Genomic DNA, 23,753 nt, shown 5'->3' on the forward strand with positions numbered 1-23,753 from the left:
CTAGGACTAAACAGTCTCCGCGCAGAATGCGGAAGTGTTTTGAAGACTAGCGAGTAAAAAGTGAATTCACGCATGTTAGTGTCTTCATTTCTAAACAGCTTTAGCTAGATGGTAAATTGAGGTTTGGGAATCAAGGTATCCCTTTTGCTATGTGGGAAACTGCTAAGAATACAGGACCCAAGCCACCGCCAGTGTTGTATCAGGGGCTGATATTGTGAAGCACCTAAAGGTAGAATGTTCGTACTGATTATCAGTATGTCAGAAATTATAAGACTTGATTTTGGTTCACTTTATCACAGTATTCCATGGAATATCATCATTAAGGCCTCCGAGGTGGGTACCCAGCCTGTATACCCACCTTTGTTCTCTTTCAAAAAGCAGGTTTGTGATATTTGTTGTGCCGGTCATATGTTCGATGACAGTCCATCGCATGTCATTAGGAGTGTGGTTCTGTTCCAAGAAATGGCGGCTCATTTTCGTGGTCAGTTTCTTACATCTGATGTTGGAGCGGTGTTCACCTATCCTCTGCTTTACTTTGCGGGTCGTCATACCTACATATCGTAGGTCACACGAACATGTGATTAAGTAAATGATGTTTTGGGTGTTGCAATTCGTGTGACCTTTCTGTGTCCATGTCTTTCCCGGCTCAAGCTCGAGAGTTTTTGTGTGTGTCGTGAGATGACACACACTACAGTTTGCACAGGGGAAGTGTCCAGTGATTCTCGGTAAACCCCAAGTGTCTGTAATTGATCTCTCTGTGGGAGGTGTTTCCATTCTGGGACGGGTATGTACGAGGGAGTCCCTCAGGCTGCGTCCTTTCTTAAAAGAAAATAGTGGTTTATCCCAATCTGCATTTATACTGGACACAATGCGCCAATTTTTATTGATTGATTTCTTCGTGTAGTTGGACATTGTGCTGTATGTTGTTACACAGGTTAGTGGTATGGTTTCATTGTCTGTGACCCTGTCTTCAAGGAGAGATTCACGAGGTTGGTTACGGGCCCTCTTGTAACCTTTATTCAAGATCTGGGGTGGATAACCTCGTGCCTTGAGTTTATCAGTTAGTTCTGCAGACTGGGTCTTAAAGTCTTGGAGATCAGAACAGTTGCGTCTTATTCGCAAATATTGGCCGTATGGAAGGTTTTCTTTTAATGGCCTTGGATGAAAACTTGTGAATTCAAGTAGGTTATTGCGAGCAGTCGGTTTTTGGTATGTCTTGGTACTCAATCTGGTTCCTGAGACTTGGATCCTGACATCCAGAAAGGTGACTTCTGTTTTGCTCAGTTCCGAGGTGAATTTAAGGTTGGTGTCTAGTGTGTTAATCCAACCTAGGAAGGCCTGTAGTTCTCCTTCATTGCCTGTCCAAATTACCAGGACATCATCAATGTAACGTCTCCAGATTTTAATGGAAGACGTATATGGTACATTGGGTTGTATGATATACTTTGCCTCAAAATCGGCGACGTACAGACCTGCTACGCTGGGGGCAAATGTACTGCCCATAGATGTCCCAGTTGTTTGTAGGTAGAGGTTGTTTTTGTAGGCAAAGAAGTTCTCTTTTAGTGCTATAGTAGCACAGTCTAGTATAAAGGTCTTTGATGCCTGGTACTCCCAATTCACGGCGTCTAAAGCCGTCCCCAGGACCCTGATGGTGTCGTCCTGGGGGATGCTGGTGTACAGACTCTCAATGTCTAATGTCACCAGGGTTACAGTGTTCTCTGGGAATTCGAGGTTTTGTAGCAGCTGAAGTAAGCTTTTTGTGTCCTTAAGGTAGGACGGGGTGTTTTGCACTATCGGTTTGAGATAGTGATCACAGAACCGTGAAAGGGGCTCTAGCAGTGACCCGATTCCTGACACGATTGGTCTTCCTGGTGGTGGTAGATAATTTTTGTGTGTCTTTGGTAGAGTATAGAAGTAGGGTATTACATTCTCACTCGTGCTCAGGAAATCGGCCTCATTTTTCGAAATTTCTCCATTTTCTTCAGCTCTCTTGACCAAATTGGTGATCCGAGTTCTTAAGTTCTGAGTGGGGTCCTGTGTCAAGGGGGTATAGTTCTTCCTATCTGCCAGGAGAACTTCACAAGCCTTTTCATAATCCGTAGTATTTTGAATTACCAATCCACCGCCCTTGTCTGCTGGTTTTATCGTGATCTTAGGGTCATTTTGCAAGGATCTTAATGCTTGGTATTCTTCTGTGCTGAAATTGCTGTAAGTTTTTGTATCCTGGTAGGTTACTAGATCCAGAAAAACCGCTTGTTCAAACGCAGTTATGGCTGCTGGTACTGTTTGGATCGGAGGGTTAAAGGTGGAGTTCAGTCTCAATCCAGTGTCTCCTTTTCATAGTGCTTCATTCGGGTCTTCCTTACCCTCGAAGAAGGCTTTGAGTTTTAGTTTCCTGAAGAACGCTGAAAGCTCACAATGTAGTTTAAATTTGTCAGGACGTGCGGTTGGTACGAAACCCAGACCTCTTTCTAAGACTGCGGTTTCGATTGGGGACAAGTTTTTGTCCGACAAATTATTTACAAGACTCAAATTCCGCTCGACCATGGTTGTTGTTCCCTGTTGCGGGTGTGATTGCTCACTGCATCGTTGTCCTCCCATGACACATGGTTCGTTGCTTGACCTGTGCCTCTTCTCTTTCCCCTTCCTCTCCTACCCTGGTCTAAAAAAGGCCGGCGATAATTTGGTTGGAAATTTGGAGGTGGAAAAAATCCTGGATTCCAGCCCATCATGGGGTATGGTGGTTGGTGGAAAGGGAATTGGTGACCCATTGTTTGCATTTGGGGTGGCGCTTGCCATCTTGGTGGTTGGTTGTGAAAGTTCTGTTGGCCGCGATTGTATCGGTTACCCCTGTTCCCTCGTCTTCTTCCCTGTTTGAATGACCCTGTGCTGGATCCACTGCTGTTGGATGTGTTGTCATCAGATTGATCATCATTTGTTGAGTTATGGGAAGGTGGAGTATATGTTGCAGCTGAGTATGGATATACCTTCTCATACTCGAATTTTTTCAGATCTTTCTGAAATTTATTAACTTTGGCTTGTGTCAGATTGTCTTTATATTCATTTAACTCTTTATTTATCTCGTCAAGTTTTTTCTTGTAGCCAGTTATTGTAGTTTTAAATTTCGACTCCGTTTCTTGAATTTCTATCTGTAGAGCTTCTGAGAGTCGTAAGGCTGTCTTTATAATTAGGGCGAGCCAGTCGCGGGTGCAATGCCACGCGATCATGGCCCACTCCTTCCTAAATGTAGCATCATTTAGAAAGATTCGCAGGGCATTCGTGACGAGTAGTCCCCGTGGTGCTATGTTTTTGAGGAGATAATTTTTCAATATTGTGCCATGGAGGATAGTTCGTATCCTATCTCGTTTGATTTCAGTACGTTTATCCCACTCAGAAGTGTGTGCTATTACCTGTGAAATAGCTGGATCAGCGAACAAATCAGAGTCAGACAGGATGTTAGCTATTTCTGACTCAGAGAAAGTTAGTCCTAAGTTTGCCATGGTAGACCCAGGATGTTAAAAGGAGACAATTGGATTGATAAAATTCTTAAAAGAGCCAGAGTGCGCTCAATAAGAAAAGCTCTCACAGCTCTACGCTGCTATGTATGCGTAACAAGAAGAGAGGTAGGGAGAGTAGGTAGACACTCTTGTTCCCCGGTCAATATTCAATGATCAAAAAAAGAGTGTCTATGAGACAGGCTAAGCCGTTCTAGGGAGCACAAACACAACCACACTGGGATGTAGAAGAAAGCCCTCACTCACCACCTAGTGATGACTTGCTTCATCATCGGGCCCCACCAAAGAGACCTAGTGTCTCTTTGGTGTGCTGCAACGCCAGGATTACTGCGGAGCGGGATAGTGAGTTTAGGGTGTGTTGAGTGCAATTAGGACTAGTGAGTGTTGGGGTTGTTAAAAATGGTCAGAAGTGTATCAGAGATAATGACTTTATTAAATGATCACTAAAGACTTTGAAGTTAAAATATGTGAGGAAACAGTCCACTTTAATTGAGTGGTAGGTTCCTAAACGTTAGTCGACATGTTTCTTGCCATCGAAACGGTGTTAATTTACCCGGCAATTCATCAGGACTGTGTGTGGTAAAACCCTGGTGGTATGGGCACGCTAAGGCCCACCCTTACCTAGGGGCGTGAGAGTGAAAAAAATTAAAGGTGAAAAAGTGCAAAAAAATTAGGAATGAATAAAATATTCCTAATTACTCCTGGTTTAGGAGGCTTCTACTTATCGTTTCTGCACCTGAAAATAAAAGGACAGAGAAACACAAGTAGGACAGAACAAACATTCAGTATTTTATCCTGGTTGTTATTGGTTATATACTGTAAATTCGTGCTCCACACGTGATAGTCATACTAGCTGTGGATGAATAGCGCTATGGTTAACACCACCTTTTAGCCCTGGGTTCGGATGAACTAGGAGAAGTGCGGTGTGCTATTCGTGGTAAGGACTAGCTGTGACTATGGGTTAAAAAGGTGAAAATCTTCATAGAAGATCGTCAGCTAAGCGATCAATGTAAATGTCATCATGGGATCGCAGTCAAATTAAAAATGTCTCACTTAGTAGGTGTTGGGAATAAACACCATGGGTCTCAGGAGGGGGGTGGAAGCGTATTCGGCACACCCTGTAACATGGCAAAACAAAGGGAAAAAGAAGAAATAGGCGCAAAATCAATATGATGCCCTTCAGTAATATGGAGCGCAATCTGTACTTAGCTGGAAATTAGTAGATGGTCTCCATTTACGCCCTCTACGCTTAGCACCCTCAGTATGCCTACGTCGCCCTCGAACCGGACCCCGACGATGTTAAAGCGGGTTCGGTTAGTTGTTTAAAAGCAAAATACCAAGGCGGTGATTGCTTCCGGGTGGGCGTGGCTACGTGACAAGGCACTTCTTCACGTAGGCGTGGTTACGTGTCGTCAGGTGCAGGTAACCAATAGAACTACCCTGGAGGTGATGACGTGTGAATCACATGGGATTTGTTGCTAAGTGACTAGGACTAAACAGTCTCCACGCAGAATGCGGAAGTGTTTTGAAGATTAGCGAGTAAAAAGTGAATTCACGCAGAAACGATAAGTAGAAGCCTCCTAAACCAGGAGTAATTAGGAATATTTTATTCATTCCTAATTTTTTTGCACTTTTTCACCTTTCATTTTTTTCACTCTCACGCCCCTAGGTAAGGGTGGGTCTTAGCGTGCCCATACCGCCAGGGTTTTACCACACACAGTCCTGATGAATTGCCGGGTAAATTAACACCGTTTCGATGGCAAGAAACATGTCGACTAACTTTTAGGAACCCACCACTCAATTAAAGTGGACTGTTTCCTCACATATTTTAACTTCAAAGTCTTTAGTGATCATTTAATAAAGTCATTATCTCTGATACACTACTGACCATTTTTAACAACCCCAACACTCACTAGTCCTAATTGCACTCAGCACGCCCTAAACTCACTATCCCGCTCCGCAGTAATCCTGGCGTTGCAGCACACCAAAGGTGGGGCCCGATGATGAAGCAAGTCATCACTAGGTGGTGAGTGAGGGCTTTCTTCTACATCCCAGTGTGGTTGTGTTTGTGCTCCCTAGAACGGCTTAGCCTGTCTCATAGACACTCTTTTTTTGATTATTGAATATTGACCGGGGAACAAGAGTGTCTACCTACTCTCCCTACCTCTCTTCTTGTTACGCATACATAGCAGCGTAGAGCTGTGAGAGCTTTTCTTATTTAGCGCACTCTGGCTCTTTTAAGAATTTTATCAATCCAATTGTCTCCTTTTAACATCCTGGGTCTACCATGGCAAACTTAGGACTAACTTTCTCTGAGTCAGAAATAGCTAACATCCTGTCTGACTCTGATTTGTTCGCTGATCCAGCTATTTCACAGGTAATAGCACACACTTCTGAGTGGGATAAACTTACTGAAATCAAACGAGATAGGATACAAACTATCCTCCATGGCACAATATTGAAAAATTATCTCCTCAAAAACATAGCACCACGGGGACTACTCGTCACGAATGCCCCGCAAATCTTTCTAAATGATGCTACATTTAGGAAGGAGTGGGCCATGATCGCGTGGCATTGCACCCGCGACTGGCTCGCCCTAATTATAAAGACAGCCTTACGACTCTCAGAAGCTCTACAGATAGAAATTCAAGAAACGGAGTCGAAATTTAAAACTACAATAACTGGCTACAAGAAAAAACTTGACGAGATAAATAAAGAGTTAAATGAATATAAAGACAATCTGACACAAGCCAAAGTTAATAAATTTCAGAAAGATCTGAAAAAATTCGAGTATGAGAAGGTATATCCATACTCAGCTGCAACATATACTCCACCTTCCCATAACTCAACAAATGATGATCAATCTGATGACAACACATCCAACAGCAGTGGATCCAGCACAGGGTCATTCAAACAGGGAAGAAGACGAGGGAACAGGGGTAACCGATACAATCGCGGCCAACAGAACTTTCACAACCAACCACCAAGATGGCAAGCGCCACCCCAAATGCAAACAATGGGTCACCAATTCCCTTTCCACCAACCACCATACCCCATGATGGGCTGGAATCCAGGATTTTTTCCACCTCCAAATTTCCAACCAAATTATCGCCGGCCTTTTTTAGACCAGGGCAGGAGAGGAAGGGGAAAGAGAAGAGGCACAGGTCAAGCAACGAACCATGTGTATGTGTAAATGTATTGGCATTTATATAGCGCACTACTTACCCGTAGGGTCCCAAGGCGCTTCGACCGCTGCGAAACCCTTCCTGGCTTCCCTGAGAGATGGTCCCTTAATGGGTATCTCCAGGGTGAGACCAGGCATCCCCGGCGGTCTGGTGGGGCCGTTAGTGAAGATGAGGCAAGCTAATGCCCAGAGTTGCCGAGTGTGATCGCTGATCAGAGTGGGCACCGAGGCGAGAGAATTATCGAGTCCGCTGACCCTGGTCCAGAAACCTGCCGCGCCGGGAATCGAACCCTGGTCCCGGGCCGTCCTCTGCTCTCGGGTCTGCCGCCTCTAACCAGTGAGCCACACTACTTCACTTCACTTCATGTGTCATGGGAGGACAACGATGCAGTGAGCGATCACACCCGCAACAGGGAACAACAACCAGGGTCGAGCGGAATTTGAGTCTTGTAAATAATTTGTCGGACAAAAACTTGTCCCCAATCGAAACCGCAGTCTTAGAAAGAGGTCTGGGTTTCGTACCAACCGCACGCCCTGACAAATTTAAACTACATTGTGAGCTTTCAGCGTTCTTCAGGAAACTAAAACTCAAAGCCTTCTTCGAGGGTAAGGAAGACCCGAATGAAGCACTACGAAAAGGAGACACTGGATTGAGACTGAACTCCACCTTTAACCCTCCGATCCAAACAGTACCAGCAGCCATAACTGCGTTTGAACAAGCGGTTTTTCTGGATCTAGAAACCTACCAGGATACAAAAACTTACAGCAATTTCAGCACAGAAGAATACCAAGCATTAAGATCCTTGCAAAATGACCCTAAGATCACGATAAAACCAGCAGACAAGGGCGGTGGATTGGTAATTCAAAATACTACGGATTATGAAAAGGCTTGCGAAGTTCTCCTGGCAGATAGGAAGAACTATACCCCCCTGACACAGGACCCCACTCAGAACTTAAGAACTCGGATCACCAATTTGGTCAAGAGAGCTGAAGAAAATGGAGAAATTTCGAAAAATGAGGCCGATTTCCTGAGCACGAGTGAGAATGTAATACCCTACTTCTATACTCTACCAAAGACACACAAAAACCGTCTACCACCACCAGGAAGACCAATCGTGTCAGGAATCGGGTCACTGCTGGAGCCCCTTTCACGGTTCTGTGATCACTATCTCAAACCGATAGTGCAAAACACCCCGTCCTACCTTAAGGACACAAAAAGCTTACTTCAGCTGCTACAAAACCTCGAATTCCCAGAGAACACTGTAACCCTGGTGACATTTTACATTGAGAGTCTGTACACCAGCATCCCCCAGGACGACACCATCAGGGTCCTGGGGACGGCTTTAGACTCCGTGAATTGGTACCAGGCATCAAAGACCTTTATACTAGACTGTGCTACTATAGCACTAAAAGAGAACTTCTTTGCCTACAAAAACAACCTCTACCTACAAACAACTGGGACATCTATGGGCAGTACATTTGCCCCAAGCGTAGCAGGTCTGTACGTCGCCGATTTTGAGGCAAAGCATATCATACAACCCAATGGACCATATACGTCTTCCATTAAAATCTGGAGACGTTACATTGATGATGTCCTGGTAATTTGGACAGGCAATGAAGAAGAACTACAGTCCTTCCTAGGTTGGATTAACACACTAGACACCAACCTTAAATTCACCTCGGAACTGAGCAAAACAGAAGTCACCTTTCTGGATGTCAGGATCCAAGTCTCAGGAACCAGATTGAGTACCAAGACATACCAAAAACCGACTGCTCGCAATAACCTACTTGAATTCACAAGTTTTCATCCAAGGCCATTAAAAGAAAACCTTCCATACGGCCAATATTTGCGAATAAGACGCAACTGTTCTGATCTCCAAGACTTTAAGACCCAGTCTGCAGAACTAACTGATAAACTCAAGGCACGAGGTTATCCACCCCAGATCTTGAATAAAGGTTACAAGAGGGCCCGTAACCAACCTCGTGAATCTCTCCTTGAAGACAGGGTCACAGACAATGAAACCATACCACTAACCTGTGTAACAACATGCAGCACAATGTCCAACTACACGAAGAAATCAATCAATAAAAATTGGCGCATTGTGTCCAGTATAAAAGCAGATTGGGATAAACCACTATTTTCTTTTAAGAAAGGACGCAGCCTGAGGGACTCCCTCGTACATACCCGTCCCAGAATGGAAACACCTCCCACAGAGAGATCAATTACAGACACTTGGGGTTTACCGAGAATCACTGGACACTTCCCCTGTGCAAACTGTAGTGTGTGTCATCTCACGACACACACAAAAACTCTCGAGCTTGAGCCAGGAAAGACATGGACACAGAAAGGTCACACGAATTGCAACACCCAAAACGTCATTTACTTAATCACATGTTCGTGTGACCTACGATATGTAGGTATGACGACCCGCAAAGTAAAGCAGAGGATAGGTGAACACCGCTCCAACATCAGATGTAAGAAACTGACCACGAAAATGAGCCGCCATTTCTTGAAACAGAACCACACTCCTAATGACATGCGATGGACTGTCATCGAACATATGACCGGCACAACAAATATCACAAACCTGCTTTTTGAAAGAGAACAAAGGTGGGTATACAGGCTGGGTACCCACCTCAGAGGCCTTAATGATGATATTCCATGGAATACTGTGATAAAGTGAACCAAAATCAAGTCTTATAATTTCTGACATACTGATAATCAGTACGAACATTCTACCTTTAGGCGCTTCACAATATCAGCCCCTGATACAACACTGGCGGTGGCTTGGTCCTGTATTGTTAGCAGTTTCCCACATAGCAAAAGGGATACCTTGATTCCCAAACCTCAATTTACCATCTAGCTAAAGCTGTTTAGAAATGAAGACACTAACATGCGTGAATTCACTTTTTACTCGCTAGTCTTCAAAACACTTCCGCATTCTGCGCGGAGACTGTTTAGTCCTAGTCACTTAGCAACAAATCCCATGTGATTCACACGTCATCACCTCCAGGGTAGTTCTATTGGTTACCTGCACCTGACGACACGTAACCACGCCTACGTGAAGAAGTGCCTTGTCACGTAGCCACGCCCACCCGGAAGCAATCACCGCCTTGGTATTTTGCTTTTAAACAACTAACCGAACCCGCTTTAACATCGCCGGGGTCCGGTTCGAGGGCGACGGAAGCATACTGAGGGTGTTAAGCGTCGAGGGCGTAAGTGGAGACCATCTACTAATTTCCAGCTAAGTACAGATTGCGCTCCATATTACTGAAGGGCATCATATTGATTTTGCGCATATTTCTTCTTTTTCCCTTTGTTTTGCCATGTTACAGGGTGTGCCGAATACGCTTCCACCCCCCTCCTGAGACCCATGGTGTTTATTCCCAACACCTACTAAGTGAGACATTTTTAATTTGACTGCGATCCCATGATGACATTTACATTGATCGCTTAGCTGACGATCTTCTATGAAGATTTTCACCTTTTTAACTCATAGTCACAGCTAGTCCTTACCACGAATAGCACACCGCACTTCTCCTAGTTCATCCGAACCCAGGGGTAAAAGGTGGTGTTAACCATAGCGCTATTCATCCACAAATAGTATGACTATCACGTGTGGAGCACAAATTTACAGTATACAACCAATAACAACCAGGATGAAATACTGAATGTTTGTTCTGTCCTACTTGTGTGTCTCTGTCCTTTTATTTTCAGGTGCAGAAACGATAAGTAGAAGCCTCCTAAACCAGGAGTATTTAGGAATATTTTATTCATTCCTAATTTTTTTGCACTTTTTCACCTTTCATTTTTTTCACTCTCACGCCCCTAGGTAATGGTGGGCCTTAGCGTGCCCATACCGCCAGGGTTTTACCACACACAGTCCTGATGAATTGCCGGGTAAATTAACACCGTTTCGATGGCAAGAAACATGTCGACTAACTTTTAGGAACCCACCACTCAATTAAAGTGGACTGTTTCCTCACATATTTTAACTTCAAAGTCTTTAGTGATCATTTAATAAAGTCATTATCTCTGATACACTACTGACCATTTTTAACAACCCCAACACTCACTAGTCCTAATTGCACTCAACACGCCCTAAACTCACTATCCCGCTCCGCAGTAATCCTGGCGTTGCAGCACACCAAAGAGACACTAGGTCTCTTTGGTGGGGCCCGATGATGAAGCAAGTCATCACTAGGTGGTGAGTGAGGGCTTTCTTCTACATCCCAGTGTGGTTGTGTTTGTGCTCCCTAGAACGGCTTAGCCTGTCTCATAGACACTCTTTTTTTGATTATTGAATATTGACCGGGGAACAAGAGTGTCTACCTACTCTCCCTACCTCTCTTCTTGTTACGCACCTTATACTTTTTGTCTAGTCTGGCCAGAACCGGTGTCACCGTAGCTGGCGTCTCCATGACCTTCAATCCTTCCTCCCAAATATGACTCACGATAGGCAAGGATCGCACAGATTTGGGATACGAATCCTTGAAGTCGTATAAAAAGCATTCCGCTTTATCCTCAGTCATGGTGAGTGCAAACCTCTTAGTGGCTCTTTCCATTAAATTATTTGGCGTAGGAGTTGAAGGTGAGGGGATGAGATAGTCATTCCACTCTGCACTTAGTTCCGCAATCTCTCCATCCTCGTGGTCATCATCCGTGGTATCGTGTTGTGAAGTTGGTGGTGGAGACCTAGCAGTTGGCTCTGGCAAAATTTCTCTCCTACGCACTGGCGTCCCTGGTACAGACCGTGGACGCGGAGTAGCCTCTGGCACCTCCTGAGTGGCTGGAGCCGTTGGATATCTTCTTCTATAATCCTCCAACATACCCTGGCGGTCTTTCAACAAAGAGAATGGTACACTTGTGATATCCTCACGCTGCTGTTGGTGATATTGGTGCTGTTCTTGGGGATGCTCTTGAAAACCTCCATATTCTTTCTCAGAATCGACCTCCTGGTACTTGACCTGTAATTGGGAAGGGCTACTCGCAAAACTATAAGGATCCTCATCATCCCCTTCCTCCGAATCTTCCACTTCCAGCAGGTGAGATGGAACCAATGGAGACACTTTGCTTGGCGATGTAACCTCTGGTGTTTTAGGCTTTTTCCAGGGTACCAATCTTTTCTCTGGTGTCTTTTCCGTCGTCGACGAGCCCGTCGCCGAGATACCCGTCGCCGACCAAGTTATCGTCATCAACGCCACCGTCGACTTTGTAGTTACCGTCAACGCTGTCCTCGTCGACGCTCCGGCCGTCGTTATCGTCCTCGTTGACGCTGCCGTCGTTGACGCTGCTGTCGTCGACGCTGCCGTCGACGATGAAGATACAGAAACGCTCGTCGCCGCCTTCGTGGCCAGTGAAATCATCGACGCTGCCTTCTCACCAGCTTTTACCACTTCTTTTCTCGTCGCCGAAAAAACCATCGACAGCGCTGAAACACTTCCTTTCTCCTCAGAAGGCGCAGAGGAAGTTCTCTTGATGGTAATCTTGACTCCATGAGGCGATTTTGGAGGTTCTGAGGCGGACTTCTCCTGCTTTACCTCAGAAGCAGAAACCCTTCTTCCCCTTAGCTTTACCTGAAGGGGATTTTGAGGGACTGCGCCCGGAAGACCATGGAGCGGTCTTTTTTGGGGCCTTCTCAGGTCTTTCTCCTGAGGAATGTGTCTGAGGAGGTCTACTTCTCTTTGAGATCTCTTAGACAATACAGACTCCCCTTCACTCTCACTTGAGAGGATTTCTTTCCTTGCTTTCATCTTCTGGAGCCAAATCAGCAGCCTTCCTTCACGATCCCTCAAGGTTTTATTTGAAAAGGTTCGACATACCTTACAATCTGCTGCCTTATGGTCTGGATAGAGGCAGTATATGCAATCTTTGTGATGGTCATCTGTATAAAGCCTCTTCTTGGAGCAGGTGGAACAAGCTCTAAATAATCCATTTTTCTCCTTCTCAGACATGGTAGATGAATAAGGAATTCCAATAAGAAGAAATTAGAAGATGAGAGACCTCAAATCTCAGTCAAAAGACTGTAAAAGTAAAGAGTTTGAGCAGAGCTCAAAGTAGACTCCCTAGCACAACGTGCGGTAGAAAATCTGAGGGGCAGAAGGTTCTCTCAGGAGTGTTCTAGAGGGTGAGGAGCTCTGATTGGTTCAGGAAAAAGTTTGGGCCTTTTTTACATAACAAAGGCTATGGGTTGCAAAAGGGAAATGGGCCTAGGCCTCTTTTCACTTTGCTATACTACTAAGCAATGCTTTTTTATATATCGGAGACTCCCGTTTCAACGACGGGGAATGATTCAGGCATGTGAATCTATGAAAGTTCCAATACTGGAGTAACCCACCCACCCATACAGACCACGCATGAAACCTCAGCATCATCCTCAACTCCTCCCTCTCCATGACCCGCCAGATCAACGCCGTCGCTTTCACCAGTTTTAACTACCTGCGCATCCTTCGCAAGACCTTCAAATGGATCCCCCCAATGGCAGAAAGACCGTCACCCAAGCACTCATAACCAGCAGACTGAATTACGGAAATGCCCTAAACGCCAGAATCAACAGAACTCTTCTGCACAGACGTCAGACCATTCAACACTCCGCAGCTAGACGCGTCCTTTGAGCATCGCGTCACAAACACATGACCCAATACCTACGAGATCTCTACTGGCTCACCGTCGAGAAGAGGGTCACCTTCAAACTCCCCGTCCACGCCTACAAATCCCTCAACAACATCGGACCCAAATACCTCAACAAGAGATTATCCTTCCATGTACCCAAGAGGAACCCCCGCTCTGACGACTTTGCCCTGGCAGAGGTCCCCCGCATCCGCAGAAACAGAACAGGCAGGAGATCCTTTTCCTACATCGCAGCAAAACACCTGGAACGATCTCCCTGTGAACATCAGACGCGCCCCGACCCTACACACATTCAGGAAGGACATCAAGACCTGGCTCTTCAACTGATCTGGAACTGTCCCCCACCCCTCCCCCTCCCCCCCTCCCCCAGCGCCTTGAAACCCTCACAGATGAGTAGTGCGCTCTATAAACCTCTCATTGATTGATTGATAAACCAGCTTCCAGCTCTGTTGAACGTCCGGGTGCCGAGTACCAAAGATGTGCAGTCTTGATCCACATTGTGCCTCTTTAATCCACCACCAGACACTCCTTGCCCCTTTGTCTCACTTTTGCAGGGCCCTGCTTTCTTCCTGTGCCAAGGTTTTTCCGTCTTTCTACTTCATTCCCCTTGTGTGTTTCTCCCTCTGTTGCTCTGGGTGAAAGTCTGATGAGGAAAAATAGGTCCCGGCCTCAAAAATGAGTGCTGCTGGGCCCCATCTGCAACCACCAGTTCAAATTAAGCACTAATTCTCAGCTCATTACAAGCATGGCTGCTGGTCAGCTACAGGTTCCAATTCAAGGTACTTTGCATCTTCCATCGTGCATCTTTGTTTCTGCCCCAGAAATTGATTCACTCTGTTTTACATAGTGTGGTTGCTTTTTTGGGCGTCATAATCATATGCTTAACACCTTGGCTGCTAATGGTTTTCCCCTCCTGTGCTGATGCTACTTGAACCCCATTGTTCATGACGAGCTCAGCTCGTCATAAGCACAGCTCCACTGTGCCTCACGATGAGCTGAGCTCGTCATGAACATGGAAGGGGTTAAGGAAAGAGTGCCTAAGGCGCATACCGACTTACCTTCTTACAGCAGCACTGTGGAATTCACGTCTACTGCAGATCACTTGGCTTAGAAGAACCCTTAAAATAAATGTGTATATGCCCTTTCTTAGCCCTGGTATTGTTTCATATGTCTCCTTTTTAGCGCCAAGTGCCCCCGTGCCCAAATTGCACTGTACAAGTCCTTTGACAATACCATACATTTATGTGCACATCAGAGGTGTATCACAGACCTTTGCAGCACAGGATGGACCCAACCCAAAGGCACTAGCTTGACAGCAATCACACTGTGCCTCAATACTACTGGTCTTTTCAATGTACCTGTGAGACAGCAGACTGCCACAGCCCCAAAGGTCTGCCATACGAGCCTGCCTCACATGATGCTGACGGGTTCCCAGGCCTACGGCATGCTACTGTCCTCAGGATGTTCTGAGTTCATATCTCAAACCCAAGTTCTGCCATCTGCTCGTAGGCACAGGCCTGCTGCAAAACGTCCCAGTATCCAGAAGGACCAACCAGGACCTTCTTTGGGCTATTACTGAGCGAGCCCATGGTTCATTCCTCCAGGTCCCACCCGTGTGTCCCACAGATCCCTGACACCAGATCAGAGTGAATTACCTGGAAAGCGCTTGCCAACTTGTCTCCAGGGCTTGCCAGGGCAGCTAAGATCGCTGTGGTGGTGGTCCCAATGTTGGAACCCAAAGTTAACGGGTAAGCTCTCTCAATGCTGATTACACCAATGCCTGGAAAAAGGAAACACAGGAAATTCTTAATGAGAAGAGAGTGTGAGAGAGTGATAAAGGCTAAGGGGGGCTGGGGGAAGAGAGGGAAGAAGGGAAGGAATCAACTACAGCAGGAGATCAAGTCTGATGTAAGAGTACATAGGATGCAGAAAGGGGGAGAGTGAATTTAAGATGGAAATGGAAGAGCAAATGTGTGAGAGAGAGGAAAACAGTAAGACTGGATCATACTGTGAGAGCCACAACTGGACTAAGGTGTAGAAGGGAGCAGGAGGTGTGGCGAAAGAGGTGTTGAAGTTCAAACATGGGATCAAAAACTAGAGTGCCATCTAGAGCTTGCATTTCCAAAGATTGAATTACATGTTTTGTAGGTAATTTCTCTGCAGAGAAGAAATGTGTGTTATAGAAGAACAAACGGTTGGAAATTTCCTCAGGCCAAAGAAGGTAGATGCTGAAGATTTGTGCAGACACACCAGAGGCATGGAATGAGGTGCATGTTCATGGGACGCCAACTGCGATACAAAGACTATGCTTTGCCTTCTTGTGCTGAATGTCTCACCTTCAGTGCCAAGTGTGCCAGTATACTCTATGTTTAGCCTACTAGACAGTGCATGCACTGCATTCTTTTGCAAGATTATTGTTAACTTACAGTAGCCTTAAAGCTTGCCCATTGCTTACCTTTGGTTGGCTTCATTGTCACACTTATTTTCTTGCTTCTTATTCGTTAGCATGTGTGGGATTCCTCTATGTGTTCTTGTTCCTCACCTAGAGCATGGACGTATTACTTGTGTCCTTCCTCTGCTCCCTTTTAAGGCGGCACTTTTTTTTCTTTTTGTTTAAGCACTCTAAGAGACTTCAAATGTTTTTCAGTGTTCCCCCTCGTATACTTCTCCTCCTCCACCACACTTGCCTGTGTTGCTCGTCCTCTGCCCGTTTGCAGCTCCCCTGCCCTCATGTGCTTATTCCCACTGCATAGTTTTTTCACCCATGAGCCACTCCGACCTGCTCCACATTGCGCTCTCTCGTCTGATTCCTCTTTCTCCATTTGCTTCCCCAACTGGGCCCTCTATTTTCTTTCCCAATCCATACCTTACGTGTGCCTCCTCCCAACCTGCACCCCATGCGTCTTCGCTGTCCCGCCCTCTTGTTACTTCCCCAGCGGTCTGTACTTCGGTCCACTTGTCCTCTCCCCCGTGTTGCTTTCCCCCACCCACACAATTTTTTAGGTCTTGCCTACGGAGCACGCATGCGCTGCATAGGAGGGGACCTCTTGGAATCGATAAGCTTTTTTGCCCAAAAACGGGCATGCTTTGCATTGCTTTCAATTGCAACGTGTGCACGTTTGGCGTTTCCATTGCGGGAGTGAGCTTTGGCGACATCCGTTTGTAATTATCTTGCAAACAGATGGTGCCCCTGCTTGCTCCCGCAAGCGAAACGCTGTGTGTATCTGGCAGGCCGTAAAACGCCAAATGTGCTTTAACTTTCGCTGAAAGTGTTTGTGCGAATACATCGCCATCATGGTCACAAAAATAAACTGTGGATTTTTATGTGAGGAGGCCTGCTTCACATCACAAACAATTTTCTAGTCGAGTCCCTGTGATTCAGTTCTATCTTTCACAGGCGACAAAACAGCATGAGCAAAAAAGCAATAAACTTTGGGCAATTTAAAAGCTAATAACATCCATACTGCAAAGTCTGCATGAATCCGAGATCAGGCAGAGGTCAGCTTCCAGCAGGCTTCAATTTCTGGCTATTAGTTTAGCAATTCAGATGTCTGGGTCAAAAAGCAGGTTGGCATGCTGCGGTATTAATCTCCTAGGCCTACATTTCGAATCCTGCATGTATAAATATGGCTTAGAGAGTGAAAGAGGGCGTTAGATAAACACCATCAGCGGCAATCACTTTGCATATTTGTATGATGTTATTGTATACGTGAGCAGGTATAATCCCAGCCCCCCACCACGTGATCTTCATGTTTGTGTAATTTTGTCTTACATACACGTCTGCCATTGTCACCGGCGCATTGGTATATTCAAATGAACCACACTAGTGACCTGTGTGTAAAGGTGTACTACAGTTTCACTTTAAAGCGCGGTGTTATTTCCGCTGCTTAACATGACGAGACAGTGTTATTAATTATGCTATACAAATGTGAGTTCAGCAGCACGCACTGTGACAGTCTTGCTCATCTTCTGAGCTGCCGCCTGCGTGCCCCATTACAGCGGGGAACTACTCACTGATAGTTTTAGGCTACGTTAGTAGTCGCATCCACTAACTCTTTTGGGATCGGGTGTATGTGAGAGCCACTGGGGTGCCTGTCAATGTAAATTCTTAGCATGCCTAACGTCACAAAGTAGAGCTTGTAGGAACAGGCTGCAGCTGGTTTGATGGTGACTGCCGTCCACAGGACCCAGCAGGTAGTGGGCAGCGCACTGGACTGAGGCGGACCGTTCGGTCAACTAATTTGTTTGATGAGCTTATTTTCTTTTGGAATAATGCTGCAGGTAGCATATGATGTAACTCTTCTTGGAGTTTCTCATTGCTGAGATGGGGGTAATTGCTTTTACTTATAAGTTTCCCTTGTCTTTATTGCTTGATGTTGCTCGCCAAATAGTGTCACTCATAGTCGTTCAAATGTCACTCATGTTTACACTGTAATTATGAAAATGTCACACATAGCAATCTAAAACCTTGGCAGCTAGCTATGCAGGCACCCCTCCAAGCTTGCCTCCTGAAAAAGCAGACACAAGCTATCCTCCAAGCGTGTCCAGTGCAAAGCAAAATGGACCTATTCTCAAAAGAAGCATTGGCATAGCCAATAGGTCTCGCCTTTGGGACCTTATAAGTGTTTAGTTATCAAGGACAATATCCTTTTTGCAACAACATCAAGTGTTGCATGGCTAAACACTTATAAGGTCCCAAAGGCGATACCTAATGGCTATGCCAATGCTTGTTTTTTAGTGACTGATCTAACTTGGATGAGCAAATAAAAAGAAAAAAGTGCTCGGTCATTTTCAAGGCATATGCATGCATGGTGCGTGTGCATACAAATGTTTTTTCTTGACTTTTAAAAAAACATTTTGCACAGCGTCCCCATGCTGTTCAGCATGGCTAGAAGACTGGCAAGGGTTAAATATCGTGCTCACTGACAGCTGGCTGTTTTGGGGGTTATTTTCTCTAATATAAACAAGCTAGGGCCCCTGACTGTGGTCAGTGCAGGTGTTAGAACCCTAAGAGCACTTTTAAAGACTGGTAAAAGGGTTTTGTCAATATTAGAGCATGTTTCTAAAGCCTAGCTGGATATTACTCTTTTAAAATCTCCAATAAGGAGGAGGAGCCAAGACGGCGTCCAAAATGGCAGCTTAGGAGCCCGGCTCCGCCGCTTGCCCTCTCCCTCCCTAGCATCCTGTAATTGATCCTGTGGCTGCACCATACCCCCGCGCAGCTGAGGTGGCGCGGTGCCCGACCGTGCAACTCCGAGTTCGCGATCACCTCGGATGGCCGAGAAACGTCGACGCGAAGATTGTGGCCTGTGCCAGCTGTAATCCGGGTCCTCGAGCTGTGACGTGGCCGGGGAGGAATTGAACAACAGCGGCCGCGGCCGAGCAGAGAGGACCGGTGGACCCCTACGGAAGTCACAGCTTGTGCGATTTTGCTGGCGGACACGAGCGGAGTACGATGCGAGTGCCCAGAGCCTCACGGCACGCATTTGGCTGATTTTCTCAGCACTGGAGGTCCCGGGAACAGACGACAGTCCTGCCGCCCATAGTGGTCTTCTTTGGTGGGCTGCCCAGGGCGACCTGGCCCTTAGGGTGATCGTCCGCCGGCCGTGGCCGGTGTCGGAATATGGATCTTTCCTCCGGGCATGGCGGATAAGAGGTTGGTGACGCTGTACTAATGCGGGTTCTAAATAGTTCCGCTCCAACCCCAACATAGACTACCAGGGGACAATGCGACCCCAGATGCCTGATACGATGTTCACTATCTTCCCTGGGGGGTCCCCAGGGGCGAGGAGCATTGCAACTGCCGACAGCGGAGAAAGGGAGTACACACTGGGAGATGTCCTTTTGCCTGTCAAGGATTTTCATTCCTCCCTGAGCCGTAGATTGTTGGCCCTCCATGACTCACTGGCGTCTATTGTTCCTGAAATGGGACCTGGGGGCGCAGATGGGAGTATGATAGGTCGGGCGCCTGTCAACGCTCAGTTAATGATCACCGTCGACTCCCTGGGGCGTAAAGTGCTGGATTTTGAGAACAGTGAGCTCGCCGGCCGGATTTGCACGACTGATATTCTTTTTGATTTTCCGACATGTGTGCTCGCCACCAAACAGCAACGCCGGGTCCTCTCACTATTGGAAAGTGGCTACTGGTGAAGCTGTTTTGTCACTGTTCTTCTGTCTCCGCTGAGCACCTGGGTGGCTCCTAAGAAGCAAGTTTGGTCACCAGGCTTGTCTGCCTGTGGAACTGTTGGGTTGGAGAGTTTGCTTACTCTTGCTCGGACTGGCCAGGGATGAGCATTGCATGATTGTTTTACTGAGTTGGTGATTCCGGTGGTGATGCGGGACTTGGCTCGTTATTGTGATTGTGGGGGGTGTGGGATGGACACATGATGGTGGCTGCTCCCTTTTTGGGGAGCTTACATTCTCTTCTGAGATGCGGTGGGATGGGGCAGGGGGCTGGGGGCGGGAGCAAGGGTCCTCCTCCTTTTTGTCGTAAATTGGGTTTCAGTTGTTGGGACGACAGGCATGCCTATAGGGGGGGGTGGGCCGTAGCCTTCTGCTGGTATGCAGGGTGGGGGGTTGGGGGATGGGGTTTGTTTTCGTTTCTCTTTTGTTTCTATGGCCTCTTTTTTCTCTTTCTATTTGTATTCTCTTTCTTGTTTCTTACATACCTTCGCTTAGATGGGGGGTCAAGTCTTGTTCTTTTTGGGACAGAATCTTGCAATGTGCGCTTGCGTTTTTCTTACAATGTTTGTTGACCCTACGGGTAGGACATCGAGTTAGCGCGTAGTTATTGTAAGCTGGCAGATTCTGATTTGTACGTTTTTAAGGTAATTTTCTAATCAGGCTTGTACGGAAGGCTAATATCCTGTTCCACGACTTGCTCCGAATAAGACTTTGCTTGATTGTATGTCATCGGATCCTTCTTCCCATATTATAAAATGGAATCCTCTCAAATCCTGATGTTTCGTGGACACGCTTACATGTAAATCCTGCTTTTTAGATTTGCTATGACTCCGGCCCTAGAGATGCTGAGCTGTGTTATTTTTGCCTTGCAAGGTTTTGATTTTATCTAGCGGCCGGCCCGAGAGGTTGTAGGCCCATGCCTGTATTGGTCTGAAATGTCATCTATGAGGTTTTCCGAATAAAATAAATATTAATTTTTTTTTTTTTAAATCTCCAATCACATTCCGCGTCTCGTCACAATCTCCCATCCAGCACTAGCTGTCTTACTCAACCACACTGACCACCCCTATCCCATAGCATCCTGTCTACCCTGATAATGTGACCACCCTGAGCCCTTCAGTATGTAGCCTCGAGGGTCCAATGGGCTATCCCTCTGAAGGCTCGTCTGACTTACCTTGAATCCTAAAGAGGATGGATGCCGAATTGTTTGTGTTTTAACCTCCTTCCCACACCAGTGAGCAATCGACCAATCGACCCATTGTGGAGACCATCTGATTCCAGGTCATCACGGACTTTGTTTGCAGCCCTAGGTTTTCAGATGGATACTCAGTGCATTCTGGATGTGGTAGTCTTGGATTGTTTCCATTGAGCCAGTTAGACTGACACACCTGAGAGCTGTGATTTGTAGGTTGGAAGCCCAGGACTGAAAACAGTATCTGTGATGAGACATGGACTGAGTCGGACTCTCCGCAACTCCACTGTACAGCTCATAGGAACTGGGAGGTCTCCGAAACTCCGGCAGGAATCACATTCAGACAACCTATGATTGGGACTCCCAGACAACATGTAACATGTGCCATAAGAGAGCTTCTTGGTGTGCTTTTGCCTACCATATTGAGGGGCCCCAAGCCACCACTGCTGGGGGACTTCTGAGTGCTCATCTGCTTTAGTTCAGCTGGAGCAGTCAGGCAGAGCCCTTAGCTGCGTTAGGCTGGCATACAGGCTCACTCTATGCAGTGTGCAATAAAAAGCTGGGTTGGGCAGAGCTTTAATTACATAGCAATGCCAGCAGGCTCAACTAAAGCATACTTAGGTTTGGCAGCGCCTTATATAGGCTAGACTGTCACGTGAGTAGGTTACACTGAATTCTATTTAGTTCACAAAAAAGTAACTATACATAGGTTAGACTAAGCGAAGGTTTGTTACATCTGTATGGCACCAGAATATTGTGGCCTCAATATCGTCTGTCAAAAACAGTGTCCTAAATATCATTTACAAAAATATTCCTTAATTTGAGTTAATAAAAGGAAATTTATACACAAAGAAGTGATGATATTTTTGGAAACAACATTTAGGCCACTGTGCATATGTCAGGTGATATTTTGCTATAGATTTTGTGTCATACAACCAGACTACAGATAGGTACGCTAAGCATAGATGAACAAGGCGGATTTGAAGATGGGTTGCTTTGAGATTCATCAGTTTAAACTGCAGGCAAGTTAAGTTAATGTATTAACACAATAATTAAGCAACCGGAGCTTTAGGCTGAACTGCAGCTGGTTTAGTATGATCTGATTGTGGGTGAGGCTGAGCTGCACATGCGTTAGGTTTAGCTGCAGGTGTAGAAAGTAATGTGACACAGGAGTACGGAGGTGCAGACGGTTAGCAAGGCTGATCTTCAGGCAAGCTTCGTTACAATGTAGATGAGCTATGTTAAGTTGTAAATGGGTTAAGTTTGAGCTGCCCTTGGGTCGGTTTGTGATTCACATATGTGGGTGAGGCTGAGCTGCACATGCGTTAGGTTTAGCTGCAGGTGTAGAAAGTAATGTGACACAGGAGTACGGAGGTGCAGACGGTTAGCAAGGCTGATCTTCAGGCAAGCTTCGTTACAATGTAGATGAGCTATGTTAAGTTGTAAATGGGTTAAGTTTGAGCTGCCCTTGGGTCGGTTTGTGATTCACATATGCAAGATAGAGGTGTGCGAAATTTACATAATTTGCTTTCATGTTATGTGAAAGTCTGTGAACATTATGCAAAATTGAATATAATTATGCAAAATACAAATCCGTCATTTAGCGCTATATTTTAGAGCAAAATGTCTTCTCACGTCCTTTTTGATGCATGGACACATTTCATGTTAAAAATAGTACAAAGAACATAATTGCTATGCAGAACAACTGCTGGTATTCTGGTTATTTGTGTTGGTCCCATGCTCCGGCACAGTTAATTTGCCACAAACTGTGGCATAATTGCGAGAAATTGTGTAATTTCAGGAATTTCACGTAAAACGAAATTCCCGAAATTGCACAAATTAATCCAGCATAATTTACATTTTGTAGGGGCCTAATGTAAGGTTGAGTTGCTGAGTTTCCCTGGGGTGAATTGCAGTTGTGATCGGATTGGGCTGCAATGGTAATATAATCATTATTTTGAAATGAATAAAGACTGTGGGTAGAGTCTATTAGTCTTAAAGTACAGAAAATTAAAAAAAGATTAATCACTGCAACCCCCTTCTCTTTAAAACATTAAAACAGTACAAACCTGGTGCAAGGACATGAACCTTAACAGCTTTAAACACCAAGGTTGACTGAATGTCAAGTCACTTAGATTCACTCTGAGCACCAAACTCATTCTCAAATAACAAACTGCGAGAAATACAGATGTCCTGGCACCGGCTCGCTCTTCTAAAGAAAGTGAAGCCGTTTCTCCCAGAAAGCGACTTCAGGACTTCGTTCAAGCCCTTATGCTTGTATCTGGATGGGGGTATTGACCTGCTCCATGACCTTCCATGGCTTCCCAAACTGCACTCTGACCCCCTTTAAGGGCATGCTACACAGCTCAGCACATCTCATCCAGGCTCTGAAGAAACATCACCCATATCCTGATGGAACTCCCTTGGCTCCACAACCGGCAAGTAGCATCTTCGAAAGTTGCTGTGTTATTTACAAAGCCGTCACAACCAGCACCCCTGCTTATCTTGCAGACAAGCTCACCATTTATGGTGGTTCTTGGCACACCCGCAGCCAGGGCACAATCAGACCACAAACTAAATAGTGTAAAAAAAGAAAAAAATGAGGCAGCAGGTCTTTTCCATCTATGCACTGAGGATCTGGAACAATATTCCAGTATCCATTAGGACCTCCACAATGCTGCTGAAGTCAACCAGTTTTGTTGCAGGGTCCTTCATTCGCCAGACAGATAAATTCAGAAGGAAGAATACTCCGCCAGGGAGCCCCCTTCAGGAATTCATTCCTGAGTCCCCTGGAACGTCACAGTTAGTGCCAATCCCTTATCCATGGCTTCACTTTAGCTTTCCCTTAAATGCCATGGTTAAGGTTTTACGTCACAGTGTATGTTTTTAAGCGTTAAAGAAGTTACTTGAAGCTGCAGTTGAGGCTTTGTTTACCTTTTGCCTTTGGATTTGGGACATGTCATTTGAGAAAAGAGTGGGCTTGTTAGTTTATCATAATCACTAACTGATATTGTTAAGAGTTTTCTCCAATGATTATGTTCAGATTTA

At 45.8% G+C, this 23,753-nt stretch overlaps 1 protein-coding gene across 1 annotated transcript in view; it reads right to left on the minus strand.

Annotated features, from left to right (window-relative positions):
• The window catches only part of SLC34A1 (solute carrier family 34 member 1), a 168,859-nt gene that overhangs the window by 18,511 nt on the left and 126,595 nt on the right, over positions 1-23,753 (minus strand). Inside the window, exon 13 of the mRNA XM_086931802.1 lies at positions 14,986-15,110. Within this exon, the coding sequence (XP_086787928.1) occupies positions 14,986-15,110 (125 nt within the window). The remainder of the gene's footprint in view (positions 1-14,985; positions 15,111-23,753) is intronic.

The sequence above is a fragment of the Lissotriton vulgaris genome, chromosome 7 (genome assembly GCF_964263255.1).
Source record: "Lissotriton vulgaris chromosome 7, aLisVul1.2, whole genome shotgun sequence".
In the NCBI taxonomy this organism is placed as follows: Eukaryota; Metazoa; Chordata; class Amphibia; order Caudata; family Salamandridae; genus Lissotriton; species Lissotriton vulgaris.